The 23,932-nt window shown below is 45.3% G+C and overlaps 2 protein-coding genes across 3 annotated transcripts in view; both read right to left on the bottom strand.

Moving 5' to 3' along the window:
• Window positions 1-16,403, bottom strand: part of LOC119965483 (protocadherin-10-like) — a 48,122-nt gene extending 31,719 nt beyond the window's left edge. For both annotated transcript variants that reach the window (XM_038796301.1, XM_038796300.1), the window contains exon 1: window positions 14,623-16,403. The gene's annotated coding sequence lies outside the window, so the exon portion shown is untranslated. The remainder of the gene's footprint in view (window positions 1-14,622) is intronic.
• LOC119964287 overlaps window positions 1-23,932 on the bottom strand; it is a 134,596-nt gene that overhangs the window by 8,523 nt on the left and 102,141 nt on the right. Inside the window, 5 exon segments of the mRNA XM_038793563.1 lie at window positions 3,201-3,305; window positions 8,911-9,104; window positions 12,890-12,990; window positions 14,406-14,559; window positions 16,378-18,835. Of these exon segments, the coding sequence (XP_038649491.1) occupies window positions 3,201-3,305; window positions 8,911-9,104; window positions 12,890-12,990; window positions 14,406-14,559; window positions 16,378-18,835 (3,012 nt within the window).

Genomic DNA, 23,932 nt, shown 5'->3' with positions numbered 1-23,932 from the left:
TAGTCTGCTCTGACTGGGCCACGTTCAGGTGTTCTTCCGCCATGTCAGGGGGCCTGGCCTGTTATAGCACAGCCCTGTCCTTCGCCATTTCCACCGCAAAATAACAGTAATATGTATTATTTTCACATGCAGGCTTACATTAACCCTGCAATTAAGTTACTGTGAAAATCCCCCAGTCGCCACGCTCTAGCACCTGTTCGAATACACAGAGGGAGAATTCAGAATGTACATTCCGCTGAAATGGAAGGCCATTCTGGCTTTGTGGGACAAAACTGGAGCACCCACAGCAAACCAGCGCAGACATTGGGAGAACGTATAGAGACAGACAGTAACTCAAGCCGGGAATCGAACTGGGACCCTGGTGCAGTGAAGCAACAGTGCTAACCACTGTGCTACCGTACCACCCTAGGCATAAAACACGTCCTTCCATGGCTGAAAACTTCGCCCCCAAGGTGTCCGCTATGGATGTGTGTGGTGTTGGTCAGGTTGCCTGCATGGCTGGCACATTGGCCTGCTTCTGCACATGATTGGACTCCTCCAACTGCCCCTGAAGGTGCTGGAGTCTCGCCAACAGCACCTCATGCAGTCTCTGGCTCTGCGACTGCATCTCCACAATTTATGGAACCGTCCATTCTAGAATGGACCTGTCCAGACGTCAGCTATCCGAGCGTTCGTCCCCTCGGGAGTTCCTACCTCCACCTGCTGTACCAGACGATGTGTGTGGTGCACATCAGATAATGGCCCAGCAACCTATTCACTCAGGTGCCCAACCAAATTGGATGTCTCTAATATGGTGGAGGTTGTTGGAGACAGCAATGATGGGAAGTCAGTGTCTTCCCCAGTCTTGAGTTCCGGAATGCCCCGGAAAGCAGGTCAAAGGCCTCCGTCTGTGTCAGTTTCGTCCTCATCGCAGCTCAGCAGCTGGGATTCTAGATCTGTCTGGGGTCAGGTGCTGGGGATAGGAAAGCGGCCTGCTCCATCACCAGCAGCTCATTCAAGACACAAGACCTGGCAGATGATTGCATCACGGGCCGGGTTACGGAGTGAGGCTGGTGGGGCGGGGGGGGGGGGGGGCGTTGGGGAGGGTGGTGATGGTTGAGCAGGAATGCGTTTGTAGTTTGTGGTTGGTGTGGATGTGGGGGTGATTTTTGTGTTGGGCTGGGTCTGAGGGTCGTGTCGGAGCGGTAGTGGGCAGGTGATACACGTACTTTAGGGAACCCCAACTCAGCAGGCTCTCACTTCCTGCCCACATGTTGTCTTCCCCCCGGGCGACTGCTTTTTGTTCGGGCGGCTAACCATGCCCTGTGTCCTCGCTGGTGCTGCGGTGAGGGGCCGCAGGTCCGGCAGTCCACCTCAAGTCTTCTCCCGCTCCCGACGTTCATGAGCTTGGGGGGGGGGGGGGAGGAACTGAGAAAACGCAGGTAATTAGAGAGTTTGATGCATGCAACGCAGGTGTTGGGTACCTTCTGGCTTCAGTGGCCAGGGCGCCCGCCCATCCCGGCCGGTATGGGTGCCGGCAAGTGGTGCAGGGTGGGGGTTCTGCTGCCCTCAAGGCGGGGGGGGGGGGAGTAGGATTACCGGCGTGTGGGACGGGCGTGGTGCCAGGGGCACAGTGCTACCTACTCACCCTGGCCGCCCTGAGGATGTTCAGTTATTTTTTCCGGCATGCTGGCTGGTCTGAATGATGTGGCACATGTCCACTTCTGCCACTTGCGTCCTGGCCCAATAAATGGCGGTGGCTTGCATCCTCCTTCCCACCCCGGGGTAAAGGGTCGATCACCTCTTTCCCATGGCGTCTAGCAGAGTCTCTAGCCTACTTGTGTTTAAGAGAACCTCGCAGTTGGGTGCCTTTCTGCCATCTTGTTGACTGGGATGGTGTGTGGGGGAGTGCATTGTGTATATGCGGCTGCAGCCTGACAGCCACCTGACTGCCAATCCCGGGCCCAGCGAATCTGGCACACTTTCTTGTTGGAATCGATTGCGTTCCATGTGGCGCCAATGCTAGCCCATTAATTGCAATTATACTTGTTAATCTGTTCGTCATTATGTGCTGTTTTTGATATTCTGCGCAATCTCTCACCTGCCACTAACATTGCACAATTTTTTTTTTGTCCTTTAAGTTTGATGCTGTATTTAACATATTTGGTTAACCAGTAATAAGAAGCAGCGGTTGATATAGTTGATGCCTTATTTCAAATTTTCCAAAATACGCTAGTTTTGGGCACGGTCCTCTTCTTGGATTTTTTGCTTTCTCTTCGGAATGTGTGCATTCCATGTATTTTACAATACATCGTTCAGAGTTTGCCACTGCATCACGATTGACCTATCGCTTCACCTCATTTGCAAGGTTAATTTAACTATCTGTTTTCATTCCCTCATAATTGCCCACATTTATGTTTAAAGTACTTGTCTTGGACATACCTGAATACCTCTCCCTGAACCTGAATTTTAAAATTCAATAAGATCATGATGGCTACTATATCGTGGTGCTATCAATTACAAGGCCATTCATCGACTGTATCTCTTTGTACATTACCAAGGCTAGTATAGCCTGCTCGTTGGTTCAATGCAGAATATGCAGATCCAAGGATCTATCCTGAGCTAATTCTATGTTCTCCTCATCTGTGCTTCCTTTGGCCATCTGTTTCTTTTTTACTCTATATGTAGATTCAAGTCCACCACGATTACGATTCTGACAGTCTCTCACTATTTATTCCATTATATTGCACCCTGACATGTGGTTACTATCGGGCCATGTGCCCCACTCCCACAAGTGACTTACCTTTATGATTCCTAATATCAAACTAAACTGCTTCGATATTTTGTTCACCTAAATTTAGGACATTTGTTTCTATTGTGCTGATAGCAGCATTAATTGATAGAATCACCATGCCACCTTTCCCTACCTTCCAATGCTATATGTCATCTGCTATTCAATATGCAAGTCTAAATCTATGTCAACCTGTAGCTATGCCTCTGTAATGGCTCTCATATAGTATTTATTCGTTTCTATTTCCACTATCAGTTAATCTCTTGTTTGTGTGGATGCTAGGTGAATTAAGATACAGAGTATTTTGTTTTATCATTTTATTATTTTTATAACCTCTAGACTTATCTGTTGACATAATCGCAGAGCTATACTTTCTATCGTTTCCTGTTGACACCTGTTTATCATTACCCCATCTTACTACTTTTCTCACTTGCCTTCTCACTACTATTTGAGTTAGCTCCTCTTCCCAAATTCGATTCCTTAAACTCCTTAAACAGAGAACTATGTGACATTGGTAGTTTGCTGGTTTTTCTCCCTAATAACAGAGGGAAGTGGCAAAGCATGCATTGAGTTCGTGAACATTTCACACCCAACATCTCTTGATATAATGTTCTTAAAAATCATAATACGTATTAGATTTCATGTGTTGAGATTGATTCCTGAACAGGCGTCAGTATCCGTAGCTCCCTGTCTTTCTCTCTTCCCCGTCATAAAATGTCACCAATCGAACTAGTACACCAAATTATCATTGTTTAGAGTACCCATATTTTCTTTCAAATTAAGAGACAATTTAGTGTGGCCAATCCACCTAACCTGCATATCTTTGAGCTATGGGGATGAGATGCACGCAGACACGGGGAGAATGTCGACACTCCACAGACACAGGGACCCTGGGCTGGGATTGAACCCAGGTCCTCAGCACCGGAGCAGGTTAAATGTCTGGGTTAGGATGTGACTGCTGCAAACATGTTTTTAAAAATAAATTTAGAGTACCCAATTATCATTTTTCCAATTAAGGGGCAATTTTGCGTAGCCAATCCACCTTGTCTGCACATCTTTAGGTTGTGGGGGTGAAACCCAAGCAGACACGGGGAGAATGTGCAAGCTCCACACGGACAGTGACGCAGGGCCAGGATTCGAACCCGGGTTTCAGCGTCTTAGGCAGCCGGGCTAACCACTGTGCCACGTGCCGCCCGTGCTGCAATCATTTTTAGCAAGATCCTGCATTGAAAGGCAGCAGGAAGTTTGAATACAGGGCTGCAATTAAAGCATCATGAAAGTTGGGATCTGTCTGGAATTGCAAAACAATTGGGGGCTCACCCGGGATTGCAATAAATTTGGGGTCTCTTCACCAGTATTTAAAATTATAATTCTGTGTTTGAATTGAGATTGTTGAATTTAAAGACAATGTGTTTGTGTGGAACTGCTGCTGACCTTCAGGTATTGACGTTTAAATGGTGAGTGACTCGAGAAATGACTTTCAGTTGCAAATGACTTCCTGGATATGGAAAAGGTCTGGCAAAACCAAAGGTTTGGGTTTTGCGGTCAAGCTGCAGTTGTCTTTACCTGACGGGCTTGTAGGGGGTTTCCAGCGATGAGACCTCTTAAAACCGAGTAGCTGGGATGCCGCCAGAGTAGTTCTACATAAGTTTGTTTGTTAAGATTGAGATTAATTATAGAAAGTATAGCTAGTAATCATTATTAACCATTGCACCTGTATTTTGGGACATAGCAGTGATAATCATGTAAACTCTGGCTACAAACTGTGGCCACAATGCATGATAGGATTTAAGCTCATTAATTTGCCCATGTTTTTGTGACATACGAGATATGTGGTCAGCAGATTACAAAGTGGACTGAATAATCAAGTTGAATCAGTGGCCCCCAATATCCTCTGAAACAATCCATGAAGAAAAGAGGAAGCCAGTTCTGACACCCTGTCCTTTGCTGGACAAATGGTGGACAGGACCTGACGGTGATATTAGGATGGGAAAAACAACTTAAAATCGACACAGAATCTTGGTAAATAACACGTGACAGGATGAGGTTAAATCATGGGTTCGTCACAATTTTATTGGATAGTTTGGACATGACAGCTTCAGTGATTCGATCGAATCCAACTGGGGTGGGCTATTGATTTTTAGAAATCGTATAATTGATGTGTTTATATCAGTGTTCAGCAGATCGATCTTGGTATTATCCAGGTCCATCTCTCGCGGACACAAAACCAAGCTTGGGATAATAAAAGCCGTCTTATCCAAGGTTGTTGTGTGCCTGCTCTGTTTGTTAAGCTAAGGCCTAACAATGAGGGAGGGACCCCACGTTAAGGCTGGCTCAATACTCAGGCCATGGAAAACGTTCCTCCAGGGGTGAGGAAGATGTAGATAATACAAGCAATGGTTTAACATTTACAGAACATACTGGGCAACCTCAGCAGATCTGGTACCATCTGTGCAGAATGGAGCTGACGTTTCGAGTCAATATGACCTGTTAACAAAGAGTCATCCAGTCTCGAAACATTAGCTCATTTCTCGCTCCACAGAGCCTGTCAGACCAGCTGAGGTCGCCCAGTATTTTCTCTTTACATTTCAGATTCCAGCATGTAATTTGCTTTTAGATCAACATTTAAATTTGGTGGACACGTAGCCTTAGTCTTTAGAATTAGATAGAGTTCAATTACAAATGAAACCATTCGAAACATAGGGGGAAAATGCAAGGAAAGGAGAGAGTGGCTACGGCAGGAGAAAATAGAGAGAGTGGTTTTTCAAAAGGAAATAGATAAGAGGAAGTTGGAGGTGGAAATAGAAAGATAGGAGGAAAGGCCGCAAAGGAGACACCACATGAGGCCTCGTGTGTACGGGCAGCGTCTGTCAGTCGAGCACTTGTCAGAGCCGACGTGCCATTGAAGACTCTAACTGAGCAGGGGGACAGCATGACATATGTGCCAGATCATGGTGCACCTGGCACCGCGGGGCAATGGTGGAGGTCAGCCGCTCCCAATGGCCATCAAGGTGATGGTCACCCTGAACATTCATGCAACGGGGTCCTTCCTGGCATTGAGTGAGGACCTGTCCTGGATCTCACAGAGCGCGGTGCACGGGTGCAAACACGCTGTCATGCAGACCCTATATCCACATTCTGCACAATTTATCTATTTAAATGTGCACTGAGTCAAGCAGGATGCCTGGCAGGGGGTTCACCGACACAGCCAAGATGCCCCGGACCCAATGGCTAACCAAAGGGATGCTTGGCGCCCTACCAGCACCTGAAAATGACAGGCCACTCTACACAATCAGAAAAGGGTTCCACTCGATGAACATGCAGCTGGTGGGTGATCATCAGCGGCACATCATGCATAATTGTGCCTGATACCCGGGCAGTGTGCACAGTGCCTTCTTCCTGGCACATTCGATGATGTCCGGCCTCTTCGAGGCACAGCCCGGCTGGGGGCATTGGTTCAGGGGCATCGGGGGTTACCACTGCAGTCGTGGCTGCTGCCGCCTGTGTGGAAGCCATAGTGTGGGGCACAGAGCTGCTATAGAGAAGCTCATGCGGCGATCAGGAACGTGATCGAGCGACGTTTCAGTATCCTGGACATGTGGTTCAGCTGCCTAGACTGCTCTGGATGGGCCCTCCAGTATGGCGCTAGAGGGGGAGGAAGGGGGAGGATCTACTGCATCCTCTGCAACATTGCACAGCAGATGAGAGACGTGATGGAGGAGGAGGATCAATGGCATTCCATTTCTGACGAGAACAATGCAGGCAGGGTGTAGGTTGGCAGGACATGGGGACTGGGCTGGAAAGGGAGACTGCACAATGTATGCGCCGGGCCAACGTGCAGGAATGCTCTGATCTCCTCCAGGTTCACCGACTGTGGGTGGGAGGGGCCTGGTAGTGCATTCCAACCCCACAACACCACCACCCCACCCCCAGCTGAATACCGCCCCACCTGCAATGCTCTCCATAATACATATATGCCGCACTATGGGGTGTGGGCCCTCGGTTGGCAGTAACAGCTGGTATTGTCCATGGGATGGAGGGCAGTGAGAATCCACTCTGTCATAAGCCCTGGTGCCCTGCATCATTTGCCAACGTCTGATTACTGCCCAGAGTAGCGCTTCCCCCCATCCACCTATGTGAACCCGGCATGCGAGCTGGACATTTCATCAAACAATCCCATCAAATTCCTGTGGTGGCGCCGGTGGGATGGGGGGGTGTGATGGAAGGGGGCAGAGGAATGGGGACAACAGAAGAGTGGTAAGCGCTGGCTGAACTAAGCCACTCCCAATGACCCCCATTCTGCGCCACCCATGCTGCCCGCACCCCCTCTGCGGCCCATCGAGACCAGCCTACCTCACACACCCTGCTGACAAATCACCGAGGCAAGTTGTAACATTGTGCACAGGCTTTTAATGGTGCCCTCGTCCCTATCACTAAACTGTGCCGTGCACCTGTGCCACCTCAACTGATGCCTACTTTACTGGTATTACGGGCCATAACCCTATACCTAGGTGGATCACCAGATGGTACATCATGATTAGAGGTGGTCTGAAGTGATTCACACCCTGCGACATGTTTCCCTTTGACTGGCGTCTGCTGGGATGACCGGGCCTGGATGGGCCCGGCTGCTGCCGGGGTGTGCCAGGTGGCACGTTGCTGCTCTGTTCTGCCCGGTGCCCACCAGATGCACCAGGGACAGGACGTGGGTGTCCGAGGTGATACTGTGTTCCGACATATCCCCTGCTGGAGTCAGAGGCATGGGGCCCATCATCTCCTCCTCATCGGGGTGCCCAGTGCCCCCCGGACTACTCCATGGGGGTAGGGTGGGGAACAAGAGCTGATACTGAGAAGGCTTTTGAAAGGGTACAGTGAGGGGACTTGTTTGCGGTGTCTGAGCGGGTCGGCACAGGGCTTAAGTTTGTGTCATGGATCAAAGGAACAAGGAACCAAGGGCCACTGTCCGGATGAATAATGTTAGCTCGGATTAATTTCGATTGTATTGGGGAACGAGGGAAAAGTGCCCTTATTCGTTTTGGGGAATGAGTTTGGATAAGTGGAAGGTGGCTAATGAGAGGGAGGGGGGTAGGCATTGGGGGTCGCGTTATGCTGATCATGTTTTGCTCATAGAGATCATAGAATTTACAGTGCAGAAGGGGGCCTTTCTACCCATCGAGTCTGCACTGGCCCTTGGAAAGAGCACTCTTCTTAAGCCCATGCCTGCACCCTACCCCGTAACCCCAACTAACATTTTTGGACACCAAGGGCAATTGATCATGGCCAATCCACCTGCACGTCTTCCGACTATGGGAGGAAACTGGAGCACCCGGAGGAACCCCACGCAGATCCAGGGAGAATGTGCAGACTCTGCATAGATGGTGACCCAAGCCAGGAATCGAAGCTGGAACCCTGGCCCTATGAAGCAACTGTTCTAACCACTGTGCTACCGTGCTGCCCACGAACATCGTACATTCGTTGTACATTTCAGACCCGGTTCCCACGTTGGGGGTAAATAATGGGACTGTTCACTCGGTTTGGGGCTTTCTCCGGGTGGAAATTGAATTTCGAAAAAAGGATATGATGCTGTCATTGGTGGGGACGGAAGAGGGGAGCACTTCCCGAATTTATTGAATGGTTCTGGCGGAGGGCACGGTGATGCTGAAAGCGATGTAGGCCAAGTGTGAGAAAGAACTATGGGGGGAAGTGGAGGAGGGAGTTGATGGTGATGCTCTGCGGAGGGTGAATGACAGCTTGTCGTGTGCAAGGCACGGGCACATTTCACAAGGGCTACGAGGGGTCAAGTGTTTTTTTTATCATTCCAATTAAGGGGCAATTTAGCATGGCCTATCCACCTATCCTGCACACCTTTGAGTTGCGGGTATAAGACCCACGCAGACACGGGGAGAATGTTCAAACTTTACGTGGAGAATGACCCGGAGCGAGCATGGTCTCGGGTCCCCGGTGCCGTGTGGCGGCCACTGCGCCACCGTGCTGCCTCGGATGAGATGGATGTTTGAGGGGGGTAGATGATAGGTGTGAGTCGTGTGGGAGGGGCGCAGCGAATCATATACATGTGTTCTGGGCGTGTCCTAAGCTAGCGAACTTTTGGGGTTCCTTCTTCAGTGCCATGTTTGCGAAATTACAAAGGGAATTGGAGCCTAATCCACGAGAAGCAATTTTCAGGATGTCGGAACTGTCAGAGCTGCTGACGGGTGCGGCGGCAAATATCTTAGCAATCGCCTCGCTGATTGCTAACAGGCTGGTTCTGCTGGAGTGGAGATCAGCTTCTCCACTAGGTTGCTCGATGTGGCTGGTGGATCTCATGGGGTTTTGGTAACTTGAGAAAATAAAGTCAATGTTTGAGGTTCGATTGGGCGGTTTTGCACAGGATGGCAGCCATTTGTCATGCAGTTCAAGGAACCGGTCATTATCAAATGATCGGACAGGTGGGATTTCAGGGAGGGGGGGGGCGGGGTTGGTGGGAGCTGTGTATCTATTTGTATATTTGTGTTTATATATTCAAAAGTGTTCAATTAAAACATTTTTTGAAAAAGGTTCATAAATCAAGGTACTGTTTTCGAAAACAATTTCAAACTGTAAATGATAGAAAATGGGGGAAATTAGGAATCCACATGGGGCAGGACAAAAGAGTTCTTCTGCAGAGTTTGCTTCAGGTTAAAATGGAACCAGTAATAGTGGAAGAGAGAAAATAAACTTATATTTTTTAACTGAAATACAGTTGGACACATCGAGTCGCATTGTTGTTCTCTTAAGAGAAGTACTGTGAAGACCGATCCGAAAAACACGATAAGCCCATGGGTTTGGCAACGTGGAAGCCAATCGTTGTTTCAGCAGAAGAGGTGCAAATGAGTCTAAAGACTGTTCTGAGATTCGTGGATAAGCAAGTGCCACGTTTTTTATTTTTGGTTTATGGTTGAACTTAAGGTTTATTCATATGTACAACGTGGAGTAAGGAAGCAGATTGAGATTGTAAGGGATCCAGGAGTAAGTCAATCCTCAATGGTGTGAGATAAAGAAATACGTAGGACGGGCAGAGTATTGCCAGAAAAGGTGCTAATATGTGGAATTACTGGTGAAATAAGTAGTGTGCCACGATGTAATGGACGGTTAGCGAGTCTGGTGAAAAGTGATCAAGTTGTGGTCGGAGTAATAGTGACAGCTTTTTCAATGGTACGATTTATCTTGGGGAATAACGTAGCTGGATCACAAGTGGGAGGGGTGTGTACTGTGATTGAAAAGCTGGTGGAAAGCCAAATATGGGAGCTGTTTCAAGAAGCTTATCATGTGGTGTGTCCTGATTATGTGGCGGCAAGATCACAAAGCCACAGGTTGAGACAGGAAGAGGATAGGAAAGCTGAGGTTCACTTATCAGAAGAAATGGTTGAGGAGCTGAGCTGATAAATAACAAGAGCAGCTAGTAGATGAAGCGGATATCTTTAGTTCAGCAAGTTTTGTGGAAGCAGACCGATTAAGGAATAAAGCAGTTGATTCCGAAAGCATATAGAGAAATAGATCGGACTGTATACCGGAGTGTTGTCAGGATAGAAATAATGCATTAATGAGAAAATTGGTACCTTTGCATATTCAGGCAGATGAGCACTGGGCAAAGGTTCATTAAATAGTATTAATAGTGGGTTATAACAATGAACGAGGTTTTGTGAGTAACACATAAGGTTCAAGTGGGGTCATTTGAGAGGAAGATAAACTCAAGCCAAAATACAAAAACATTTTTATTTCCCTGACCAACAAGGCTATATTCAATTTTGTCGTGCGTGTCACAAATGTCAAGTCTAAGGAAAACGTCAAGCTGTAATCAAGCCAGTATCCTTAATTATTAAAATGTATTTATGTATTTTAATGTGTTTTGATTTAATTTTATTTTCTTTAAATGTACTTAATGATCTGTTTGAGCTGCTCGCAGAAAAAAAAACTTTTCACTGTACCTCGGTATACGTGATAATAAACAAATCCATCCATCCAATACCCATTCCAGCATTTGAGGAACATTTTAGCAGTGTCCCACTTGATGGAGTGGAACCTCTGCCTAAATCAAAAAGTGGAAACCGTATTTGTTGATCATAATGGTTGTGTCTAATAGATTTCCGGAGGCCATTCTGTTACGAATTATTCCAGCTAAGAGAGCTGTGGAGGAGTCCTACATTCCTCAAATTAGATTGGCCAATGAGGAAGTGATAAGAAATTAGGATAAATTACTGAGTTACCTTCCAGAGGAAAAGCAAAATGACCTGAAACAGCTATTACAGTCACATGCAGAAACGTGTCGGAGCAAAGTTAGAGGTACAAATTCATTAAACAGGATGTAGATGTAGGAAGTGCTAACCCAATAAGAAACATCCATACAGGTGCAATCCACGGAAATTCGCACAAGTACAAAACGAGTTAGAAAGTATGCTTAAAATGATATCATTGAAGTGAGCTGCAGCAATTCAAGCTCACCTGTTCTGATTGTATCAAACCAAATGGATGCTGCATAAGATAAAGATGCATGGCATTGAGGGTAAAGTAGTAGCATGGATAGAGGATTGGTTAATTAATAGAAAGCGAAGAGTGGGGATTAATGGGTGTTGCTCTGGTTGACAATCAGTAGCTAGTGGTGTCCCTCAGGGGTCAGTGTTTGGCCCACAATGTTCACAATTTACATAGATGATTTGGAGTTCGGGACCAAGGGCAATGAGTCCAAGTTTGCAGACGACACTAAGATGAGTAGTAAAGCAAAAAGTGCAGATGATACCGAATGTCTGCAGAGGGATTTGGGCTAGGGCCTAACAGATGGAATACAATGTTGATAAATGTGAGGTTGTCCATTTTCGTAGGAATAACAGCAAAAGGAATTATTATTTAAATGATAAAATATTAAAACATGCATGAGTCGCAAAAATGTGGTTTGCAGGTGCAACAGGTGATTAAGTAGGCAAATGGTATTTTGTTCGTCATTGACAGAGGGACGGAGTTTAAGACTAGGGAGGTTATGCTGCAATTGTATAAGGTGTTATTGAGGCCACATCTGGATTATTGTGTTCAGTTTTTGTCTCCTTACCTGAGAAAGGACGTACTGGCGCTGGAGGGTGTACAGAGGAGATTCACTAGGTTAATCCCAGAGCTGAAGGGGTTGGATTACGAGGAGAGGTTGAGTAGACAGGGACTGTACTCGTTGGAATTTAGAAGGATGAGGGGGGGATCTTACAGAAACATATAAAACTATGAACGGAATAGATAGGATAGATGCGGGCACGTTGTTTCCACTGGCTGGTGAAAGCAGAACTAGGGGGCATAGCCTCAAAATAAGGGGAAGTCGATTTAGGAATGGGTTTAGGGGGAACTTGTTACCCAAAGGGTTGTGAATCTATGTAATTCCTTGCCCAGTGAAGCAGCTGAGGCTCCTTCATTAAATGTGTTTAAGATAAAGATAGATTGTTTTTTGAAGAATAAAGGGATTAAGGGTTATGTTGTTCGGGCTGGAAAGTGGAGCTGAGTCCACAAAAGATCAGCCATGGTCTCCTTGAATGGGGGAGCAGGCTCGAGAGGCCAGATGGCCTACTCCTGCTCCTAGTTCTTATGTTCTTATGTAAATGAAGCAGAGCAAATGTGTGTGGACTATAAAAAATGTAACAAAGTCAGATTCGTATCATATTCCACCTTTCAAAGACTGTGTGAAAAGATGGAACAAGCGGATTGTATCCCCAAACTCGACTATTGGAAACTGGCAAGTACCCTTATCAGACAGGACGAAGGAAATGTCAACTTTAATGATGCCAAATGATGTTCATCAGTTTAAATTTATGCCGTTTAGAATTCAGACTATGTCGGCAATATTCCAAAGATTAACCAACAAGGTCATTTCAGGACACAATAAATGTGCAGTGTCTATTGACGATTTTGTGGTGTTCAGTCAAATGTGGAAGGAGCATTTGGAACATTTAAATGGATCATTCTGTTGACTACAGGTGGCTGGATTGATGATAAGCTTGGTTAAAAGGGAAGTTCTGAAAACTGAAGTCACAATCTTCGGCCATATATTTGGAGATGGTCAGATTGCCCAATGGAAAGTGAAAACGAAAGCAATTGGAGAGTTTCCAATACCATCCACGAAGAGAGAAGTTCTGAGATTTCTGGGCATGAGTGGTTTCAACCGGAAATTCGTGCCAGATGCTTGCAGTGTGCTTGCTCCACTGACTGAACACCTGAAGAACACATGAAATGGCAGTCGACAGAATGTCAGGAGGTGTTTAACAATCTGAAATCTGTGCTAACCACCGCACCAGTCATGGTGACATCCAATTATGCGAAGCGATTGATGGTGGAAATTGATGCCAATGATGTGGGTGTTGGTGCTGTGCTTTTCAAGGAAGACGACAAAAGAATAGAAAAGCATTTGGTTATTTTTAATGGAAACTAAATAGTCATCAAAATAAATATTCAAGATCGAGAAGGAGATATTGAGTTGGTGTTGGCATTGCAACATTTTGACATTTATGCTGCTAATAATTCATTTAATTAAATATACAGGCCATAATTAATTAAAATATTTGGAGAAGTTTAAGGATCGAAATATAAGACTCTTCAAGTGGATTTCATTGCTACAACCAGTTAACTTCAAAACAATATATGTAGCAGGAAAATAAAACTTGATTGCAGATGGTTTATCATGACTTTGAAATGTGAGACGGCGGAGAAGGTGCAAAAGAAGGACTGAAATGAACTATATTCATGTTTCAACATAATATGAAGTGTAACTTGTAAAGTAGTGGTCGTGTTTAGTAATAGGTAATGTTCAGAGTTGAAAGGCTTTGGAAAATTTAGACACCTTTTCACGTTGCTGGTACATTCTGAGGGGGAAGTGTGGAAAATGTAGGAATTTCAGACATATTTATTATATGTAGTTAGATACCCATCAAAAATGAATCATTGAACGTGCAAAGACAGGACAATCTAAATTCATGTCATCTCGGTCCTGTGATCTGCAGAATTCCAAGACCCACGCGTGGGCTTCAAGATTAAACTTGAATTAGGTCACGAATAGACAATTATTTTTGACGACCTTAATCTTATTGTCAGCTGTACATTATTTACATTTTATTTGTTTTGTTTAATTCCTCACTTTCAACATTCGAAATATTAGTTACTGGGGAGCAAAGTGTCACACAAAAAAGGCTTAAAAGCTTTTTGAATTAAGTATTAGAGCCCCGTGGCTCGTGTGCGCAATCACAATACCATGTATACTCATGCTAAAGCAGATGTGCGCATGCATGTTAGAAGCTGTGGCAGGAAGCGATTATTGAGAATGTCGATCACGACGTGACCTACATAGTACGAGCGATCAATCTATTTAATGTGGTGATTGTAATTCATGAGTACCTAAATACATTTCAAATAGGTCGCTTCACCAACAGCTCAGTTAATTGTCCAAAGACAGTAGGAAATCTGACTTCCACGCATTCGATTCAATTACGACATATTATTTTGGATATTATGGAATATTGTTTTCAGACCAATGTTTACTTAAAAACGCTAGGACTGTCAGTACACGCAAGGTTAAATCCAAAAGGTATGCACATTGGCGTGTAATACACACGTCTACAGTATTAGATCAAATTACTCTGGGCCGGAAGTTTCGGAACTGTAAAATCAAAGAATGATTCCAGCAAAGTGGAAGGTCATTCGACGCATCGTATCCATGCCGCCTCTTGCAAGTGTAAGTCAGCTCGTTCCATAACTCCATGTCTTTTTCCCGTAGCCCTTCAATTCTTTCTCTACGGTTAAGTACCCAAGACAACTTGAAAAGCAGAGATTTACGTAGCATGCACTATACTCACCTTAGTCTTGGGCAGTCCCTCAGCGTCGAGAACGACTTGCATCCACGTCGGGGAGGTGGGTTCTGAGCTGGCTAAAAAGTATGATCCTGGACGCGCAGACTCTGCCACAGGTTTGTCAGCGAACCCCACCCTACGACGTTCCAGGTGACTGGCACCTTAGGCTTTCAGAATGTCCTTGTCGCATTTCCTCTGCCCTCCTAATGATTGCTTGCAGTTGCAGAGCTAGGAGTGGAGCACGTATTTTGGGAGTCTTGTGTCGGCTATGCGAGCAATCTGACCGCAGCTGATTGAGCTTGACCGATAGGCCTCAATACTGGGGATATTGGCCTGGGGGAGGACGCACACGATGGTATGCCTTTCCTGCCAGTGAATTTGCAGGATTTTGCAGAGGCAGCATTGGTGACATCTTTCCAAGGATTTGAGGTTTCTGCTATACATTGCCCATGTTTCTGATGCATACAGGAGCATGCGGACCACGGTTGCTCTGTAGGCCATCAGCTTGGTGCTGGGTGTGAGATCATTGACTTCAAATACTCTGTTCCTCAGGCTTCCGAAGACTGCACTGGTGCATTAGAATCGATGTTGGATTTCATCGCCAATGTCTGCTCACGCTGTGAGGAGGTTCCCAAGTTATGGAAATGATCCGCATTATCTAGGCATTCACCTTGGATCTTGATGTTTGGGCGAAGTTTTGTGTGACAAGAGCAGGCTAGGAGAGAACCTTTGCTTTCGAGATGTTTAGTCTGAGGCACACCCTCTCAAATGCCTCGGTGAATGCAACAACGATAGTTTGCAGCTTGACCTCTAAATGTGTCCACTCACACGCGTTTTTTTCCTACTGCAGCTCAATTGCCGAAGTTGAGTGGTCTTGTTTCTGACCTGGAGGCGTCATAGGTTGAGTAGTTTCCCTCTTGTCCAATATGTCGAGGTCGCTCCATTGGGGAGTTTCAGGGTGACTGGCAAATAAGATAGAGAAGAGCGTAGGTGCCATCATGCGGCCCTGTTTGTCCACGGTTTGCACAAGTATTGGATCTGTGGAGGTTCCGTTGGTGAGGATCGTCGTGGAGCAGGTGGAGAATGGTGACGAATTTCTGCGGGAAGCCAAATTTGAGGAGGATGCTCCACAGTCACTCATCGTTGACAGAGTTAAGTCCTCACGAAGGAGCTCTTCAGAAAGTGGGAGGATGCTGTTGAAGAGTATGACCCTTCCCGTGGCGGAGAGTACGGAAATCCCTCTGTATGACCCGCAGTCGGAACTGTCTCAATTCTTGAAGATGGCCACAAGCTCTCTCCCAGATCATCTGGCATGCTCCCTTCCTTTCAGACAAGGATGATGAGATTGTGCATTCCAGATCACGACTGCCGATTGCGTAAAATTGATTTTTTTTCTCAAGTCTCCTCTGGTTCATCAGCCAATCGCTTTAAATTGGTGCCCTCCAGTGTTGGACACTTATGTCAATGGAAACAATCATGTCTTGTGATAATATTCAGTTTTATATGCATGTGAAAAAAACACCAGCAGATCAATGGGGAGAGAACTGATTTCATGCTGAGGTTAATACAATGTGTGTCTCTTGGGGTTCTCAGAAAGGTAGCATATTTACAGATAATCAGTGCCAGGCATTAAACCAACACAGGAACAGCAGTAATAAAGTAGCCTATCGCGCCTTCTGCTGCCAGTGGAAGAACCTAGTCAAAAATACAAACACGTATCTGTTAACTGAACACCTGTAACTGTTGATTAAAATGAATTACCTGCCTTCATCAAAGTTGATTCTAAATTAATGCATCGCTTTGGTATCCCGGACATTCACTTCGCTGAATGGCAAAGTCGGATGACAGGGTTTCAGGAACAGAAAATCACTTTTCGATGACTCTGGCGACAAACAGACAGTATAACCAAAACCTTCAGTTTGAGCAGGAACGCTGTAATTTAAAGGTTGCTTTGGTGCAGGTGTCTGATTAAAAGCGGGTTTTGAATTGCTCCGCCTGTAAGAACAAGCTGCAGATGTGTAATTTTCTGCAATGTTTCTACTTTGTGTAAACTTGAAGACGATCAGAAAAATTATGGTGACAAGAAACAAAAATGAAGTGGACCCAAAAATGATAATCAAGTAACGATTTAAATCGGAGAAATGTTCGGACTGGTTCGGGGCGTTACCTCGTTCAGAAAATGTTACAGTAATATTGGGGACGATTGAAAATGAGATCGTGACTGTAGTGGAGAGGCTTGGCTGACCGTTGTCCTTCACGCTGAGGATTAATCGTTCCGCAATGATGTCTTCCTGCCTAAATTGTCCAGTTGCTCTTACTTCCCCAGTCAAAGGCCCCACTGTGAACAGACTGCGATCAGTAGCCCCCAACAGTTGGTAGGAAAGCCGTGCGTTCTGTCCGGAATCGGCATCAGTCGCAATTACCTTGGTGATCAAGTAACCTGGATACACTGACTGAGGCATAATCTCGACTGTTGCTGAACTGTTCAATGTTAAAGGTGAAACGATAACCGGAGCATTGTCATTTTGGTCCAAGATAATAACATTCACGATGGCGGTGCTGCTTAGCGGGGGAGATCCAACATCCTGAGCTTGAACTTTGACATGGAAATACTTCAGTTTTTCATAGTTAAAGGAACGAATGGCGTAAAGATTCCCATTTTTCGAGTTAATTGTGACGTAGGCTGACGTCGGACCCTCGTCAATCTCATTCTCCAAAATTGAATAGATGATTTCCCCATTCTGATCCAAATCTGAATCCAAAGCGGTAACAATAAATATAGATCCTCCAGGAGTATTGTTTTCCATCAGATACACGTTATATGAGGATTCTGTAAAGCGAGGTGCGTTGTCATTGATATCTGCAACGGAAATTATAATAATTTTGCTCGTATGAAGAGCGGGGGCACCTCCATCACAGGCTGAAATAGAAATGTTATAGAGTGGGGCCGTTTCGCGATCCAGAGGGCCTCGCGTTACCAATTTATAGTTATTTTCCAAAATCCTTTGAAGTTTAAATGGAACATCTCCGGACACTTCGCACTTGACCTGACCATTTGCTGCAGAATCTAAATCTGTGACACTGATTGCAGCAATTACCGAGCCTGGTGCAGCATCTTCAGGGACGCTGCTGGACAATGATCTCACCTCTATCTGAGGGACATTATCATTTACATCAATTAGATTGACCAAAACCTTGGCATGTCCGGTCATTATAGGTGGGGCGTTGCCCACGGCTCGCACACCAAGTTCATAAACACCTGATTCCTCAAAGTCCAGTACAGCCCGAATTATGATCTCTCCAGTTAATGGGTCCAATTTGAATAGCCCGCCCATTTTGTCGGACACGTGGCTTGTGAAAGAATAGGTCAACTCAGCATTCACGCCTTGATCTACATCAACAGCATTGATTTTGGTTACTAAGGTACCTATAGGGGCGTTTTCTGGTATTGTTGCCCGATAGAGTTCCTGATCGAACACTGGTGCGTTATCATTGCCGTCCACTACGATAACCTGAATCTGTGTTGTGCCAGATCTGTGAGGAACACCTCCGTCAATGGCGGTCAGTACAATATGAAAGGTGGACTGTTGTTCACGATCCAAGGACTTCTCTAATAACAGCTCAGCAGTTCTACTGCCATCTGTTGTTGTCTGCACTTTAATGCCGAAATGCTCGTTAGGGCTGATTTGATAAATGCTGATTGTGTTTGAACCCACATCTGGATCGTGCGCACTCTCGACGGGGAAACGCGCCCCTGGAGCGGTTAGCTCACTGATCTGCAGAGAGAATTCGTCCTTCGAAAAACTAGGTGAATTGTCATTTACATCCAGTATTTCCACTGTGACATGATGCAGCTCCAGAGGATTATCGAGAGCTACTTGAAAAGAAAGGGAACACGGAGCTCTTTGTCTACAGATCAGCTCACGGTCGATTTTTTCATTAACAAATAAAATCCCATTTTTTTGATTAACCTGCATGAATTGTTTCCTGTCATCAGAGATCAGCCGAAATTTGCGAGTCGGTAATTCCCAGACTTTGAGCGCTAAATCCTCAGCGACATTCCCCACAAAGGTCCCTTGCTCCAGTTCCTCGGGAATCGAATAGCGAATTTGTCCGGAAACCAGGTAAACACAAAGCAGTAAAATAAACAACGCCCCGCTCCTGAGTACATTCGCCATTGCTGCGACTGCAATTTGCCGTAAAATCTCAAAACATCGGCCGATTGTTTATTTTAATGTTTCTCTTCTGCCGCATAAACTGAGCGAATATATTTCTAAGTGTTAACGTGGAACTGTGGAATGAAAAGAACCGGTGTGGGCAGCTTCCCTGAGCATGGCCGTCCAACGAAAACGCAGTCACCGTCTGTCTCTTCTCTTCTGTTGCTTCGCTTGCGCAGGAGGCGGGTAGATCACTGGCAGTCACTCAGTTCCTTATTGGTAGACAGCGACACGGCGAGACTCAACCAATAACTGCAGCAACTGTTCTTAAAGCTAGACTATTCCAAATGTTTTAACATTTATGAGTGTGCAACTTAAAATCCATCAAAAGGTCTTGTGGCTCAATGGGTTTCAAACTACCACTGAGACTGAAGCTCTGGGTTTTAGTCTCACTTCAAGTCTTGATATCCAAGGAACATGCGTTTAAAATACAGTGAAACTGGAATATCAACCTGACAATCCTTCCAATGTATCTATAGCAGATGCAATGAGCAGAAGAGTAGCAAAGGGGCCTTCGCCTCCTTGATTGACGGGCGGAGACTTCTGCTCGGATGTAGGTCGGCAGCACTACTCAGATCCCAAGACTGACTTTCTGACCTAGTGGATGTCCTAAAGGTAGAAAAATAAAATTTGCAATGAGGAGATCAGATGATGGATTCCGCCATACATGGAGGCAATTCACCAGCCTCTTCGAAGACCTGATCATGTCCAGCAACTAGGGCGGAGGGGGAGCAAGAGAGGAAGAATTTCGAGGGCGGAGGGAAGGGAGGAACAACCGGAGAAAGGGAAGGGAGTGTCAAGAGGGCCGGGGGGGGGGGTGCGAGGATTGAACAGCCACACCACAGGTGGGAGAAGGGGAACTGTGCCTTACGAACCCAGGGGCGCAGATGCCTGCACACGGAAGTCCCGGACAAAATCTAAATTGTACGGAGACCCAAGAAGCGTTGAGGTGCAAAAAAGGCACAGAAAATTGAGCCATCGGTCTTCATTGGTAATAAGGCCAGTCAATGCAATGTAAATAGACCACCTGCTTTTTGCTATCGCATTTTTGTTTTACCTCATCAGTTTATTGCATGTGTTTTCTCTTTTCATTAACTTATCTCATTTATTATGTTTTTGCATTGTTCTCCGTAGATGCTTGATAAAATCAATGTAAATGTTGACCACTTGTGTAACTTATTTATTACCTCGGTTAGGAGGGACGCAATTGTAAACTGGAACACCGTGCTGCGCCGAGTCAGAGATTTTGGATGAATATCTCTGGACAGCCAGAATTCCAGTCTTCCATCGCACTTCCCGATTTAATGAGTCAAAAGCCTTGGTCAGATCTGTAAAGGCAATGTAGCGTGGTTGATGGTGCTCCTGGAATTTCTCTTGATGTTGCTGAGCCGTGCAAATTATGTACACTGTTCCATGGTTTGGTATAAAGCCACACAAGAGCATCAGATGCCTGGGAAGCCCATCACCTGGAGGTTTCCCTCCAAGTCACTAACCACCCTGTGTTAAAAGTATATCACCGTTCCTTCGCTGTCGCTTGGAAAAAAACCCTGGAATTCCCTCCTAACAGGACAGTTGGTGTACCTACAACCGAATAACTGCAGCAATTCAAGAAAGCAGCTCACTACCACCTCCTGAACGGTAAGTAGGGACGGGCAATAAATGCTGGCCTAATCAGCAAGGCACATGTCCCATGAATTAATAAAACAAAATTGGCTTTCTGGAAGTATTTCTTCAGAGACTAGAAGACGATGTCTAGTGAAGATTCAGGCACTGATCTTGCAAGCGATGAAGAGGAGAGGTATTCCTCTGCCAGTCCCACAATCCACTGTGTCTACATTCTTGAACAGGGTGGCGATGATTCTGTCCTAACCCCCCCTCCCCCATCAATCAATATGATCATGGCTGATCATCCAATTTAGTAACTACTTACGACTTTCCCCGATATACTTTGAACCCTTTAGCCCCAAGAGCTACATCTAACTCCTTCTTGAAAACATGCATTGATTTGACCTTAAATGTTGCTGCTGTAGAGAATTCCACAGACTCGCCATACTGTTGGTGACGAAATGTCTCCACAGCTCAGTCCAAAATGGTGCACCCCTTATACACTTGCCATCGGGAACATCCTTCCTGAATGTACCTTGTCTAGTCTTGTTAACATTTTTGACGTTTGTGTGAGTAAAACATTCTTTTACTCATTCTTTTAAACTCCAGCGCTTATAATTCTAACCGACTCAATCACAAATTAGTCTGGCAAACCGTTGCTGAATTCCCTCCACGGTACAACAGCCGTCCCCAGATAAGGATATCAAAACTGCCCAATGTAACCGCAGCAGGGCATTTTTTCTCTTGCACTCGAATCTGTCCGTTATGAAACCTACATAACTTTTGTGTTCTTTAATGCCTGTTGTACATGCATGCTAACTTTCAGCGACTGATGAACAAGAGCAACTAGGTCTTGTTGCACATTTCCCTCTACCAATCTAAAGCCGCAGTAATAAATCATATAGCACCAGGTTAAAGTCCAACAGGTTTGCTTTCAATCACTTGCTTTCGGACTCACCTGATGAAGGAGCTGCGCTTCGAAAGCTAGTGATTCGAAGCAAACCTGTTGGACTTTTAGACTTCTTACTGTTCCCACACCAATCCAACAACGGCATCTACACATCAATCTCTAGCCATTCAGATTATTATTTGTCTGGTTGTTTTTGCTAGCAAAGGGGGTAACCTCGCATTTATCCAGTTTGTACTGCATCTGGCATTCATTTGCCCATTCATTCAACTTGTCCAAATCACACGGAAGCATCTCTGTATCGTCCTCACAGTTCACCCACCCAGTTTTGTTTCATTAACAGTTTTGGAGATATAGTATTTAGTTCCCTCATCTAAATTATCAACATGCATTATCCAGAGTTGGATCCAAGCACTGATTTCTGCAGAACCCCACTAGTTTCCGGCTGCCACCTGAAAAAAACCCTTCGATTTATATTATTTGTTTTTTACCTGGAAGCAACTACTATCCGTGTCAACAAATTACCCCCAATGCCATGCACTTTAATTTGACATGCTAATTTCTTACGTTGGACCTTGTAGATCGCTTTCTGCAAGTCCACATAAACCAAATCCACTGATAAACCCGACGAGTTTCATCCTCGAAGAATTCCAGTATATTTGTCACGCTTAATTTCCTTTCTTAAATCCATACTGAATCTGTCCACTTCTGCCAAGGTTTTCCAAGTACTCAGCTATCAAAGCTTTTACAGTGTACTCCAGCATTTCGCCCACTACCGACGTCAGGCTCACTGGTTTACAATTCCCTGTTTTCTCTCCATCTCTTTAGTATGTTATGGGGTTATATTAGCCATACTCTAATATGTGGGCACTGTTCGATAGTCGAAAGAATCTTGGAAGGTGACCATCAATGCATTCATTATTCCCATGCTTGCTTCCTTAAATCCAATTGAATGTATAGTATCAGACCCCGAGGTTTTATCCGCCTTCCAACTCATCAATTTCCTCAACACCATTTCCCTACTAATACTGATTTCCTTCAGTTACTCTCTCTTAATAAACCCTGTGTTCCCCAACTCTTCTGGTACGTTTTTGTATCCTCCTTTGTGAAGACAGGACCAACGTAGATATTTAGTTTGTCAGCCATTTATTTCTGCCCCTATAAATGCCATTGTTCCTGATTGTAACTAGCCTACGTTTAAACGCAAAAATACAGAGGTTGCTGTCAGAGACACCCTACTCCTCCACAGGGTTCACTGTTGCAGATGTCACTGATACGCTCAGTCCTGAAATTACGGGTGTTAATGAGTGTACCTTTGCTTTGTCTTGCACTTGGTATGACTGAAAATGTAGGACTGGTGCATTTAAGCAAGTTTGCGTTCTCAATTGTGTATTGTAAGGTGATTGCGTTCTAATCACCTCTGACCATGTGATCAATATCTGTACAAGTGCAGAGTCATATTACCTCAGAATTAAATAAAAGTCGCAGGGTTAAAAGAAAATCACAATTTCTCTTTGTCTCTTTTATTAGTGCAGAGGAAGAAGGGTTGGGCTTTCGGAACACGTAATCAGCTCCGCCTTTCAATTAGATTATGCTTGTTATGCCAGTTTTTCGACTCTGCCCAGATCCCGTACTACAATTAGTACCGAAACAAATCGATTTTTCTCTTGACGATTGAGCTTCCACGCCTCTCAGAGATGGATGATTCCAAAGATTCTCCATGTTCTGACTGCAGGAATTTCTCCTCAACTCAGTTTAAAATGTTTTTCCCTTATTCTGAAATAAGGGAACTGGGCCTGTGTTCTCTGGCGTTTAGTAGAGTGAAATGTGATGTAATTGAAACTTACAGAATCCTTACAGGGCGTGATACGGTAGATGTGAATGGGATGCTTCCCATTCTTCTGGGCACAAGCATGAAAGGGAAGCATCAGAGGGCTTTGTGATCGGGCGGTGAGGATCAGGGTTTGACCCGGTCCCGGGTCACTGCCGAAGTGGAGTTTGCATATTCTCCACCTGCCTGCGTGGGTTTCAGACCCACAACCAATGATGTGCAGGGTAGGTGAATTGGCCACGATAAATTGCCCCTTATTTTGAAAAAGAAGTGGTACGCTAAATTTATAGAACAAAAGTTGAAAGGGAAGCATCCCATTCACATCTACCGTATCACACCCTGTAAGGATTCCGTAAGTTTCAATGACATCACCTTTCACTCTACTAAACGCCAGAGAACACAAGTCCAGTTTCCTCAAGCTCACATAAAACAATCTGACCATTCCAGGTATGAGTCTGTTTACTTCCCATTGCACTCGCTCTCTGGCAAGTACGCACTTCCTCAGGTATGGAGAGCAAACCGTACACAATACTACAGATGCAATCCCGCTTAAACTCCACGCAATTCCATCAAGACATCTTTACTCCTGTCCTCAAATCGCCTTGTGAAGAATAACACCATACGAGTTACCTTCCTAATTGCTTGCGCAAACTGTATGTTAAATTTTAGTGACTCGTGAACAAGAACACCTAATTCGGTTGGGTCATCAACGATTCCCAACCTGTCACCATTTAAGAAAAACTCGACCTTTTAGTT

The sequence above is a fragment of the Scyliorhinus canicula genome, chromosome 4, assembly GCF_902713615.1.
Source record: "Scyliorhinus canicula chromosome 4, sScyCan1.1, whole genome shotgun sequence".
Lineage (NCBI taxonomy): Eukaryota > Metazoa > Chordata > Chondrichthyes > Carcharhiniformes > Scyliorhinidae > Scyliorhinus > Scyliorhinus canicula.
The sequence above is the reverse complement of the archived record's forward strand: the minus strand, read 5'-3'. Positions and strand labels throughout refer to the sequence as shown.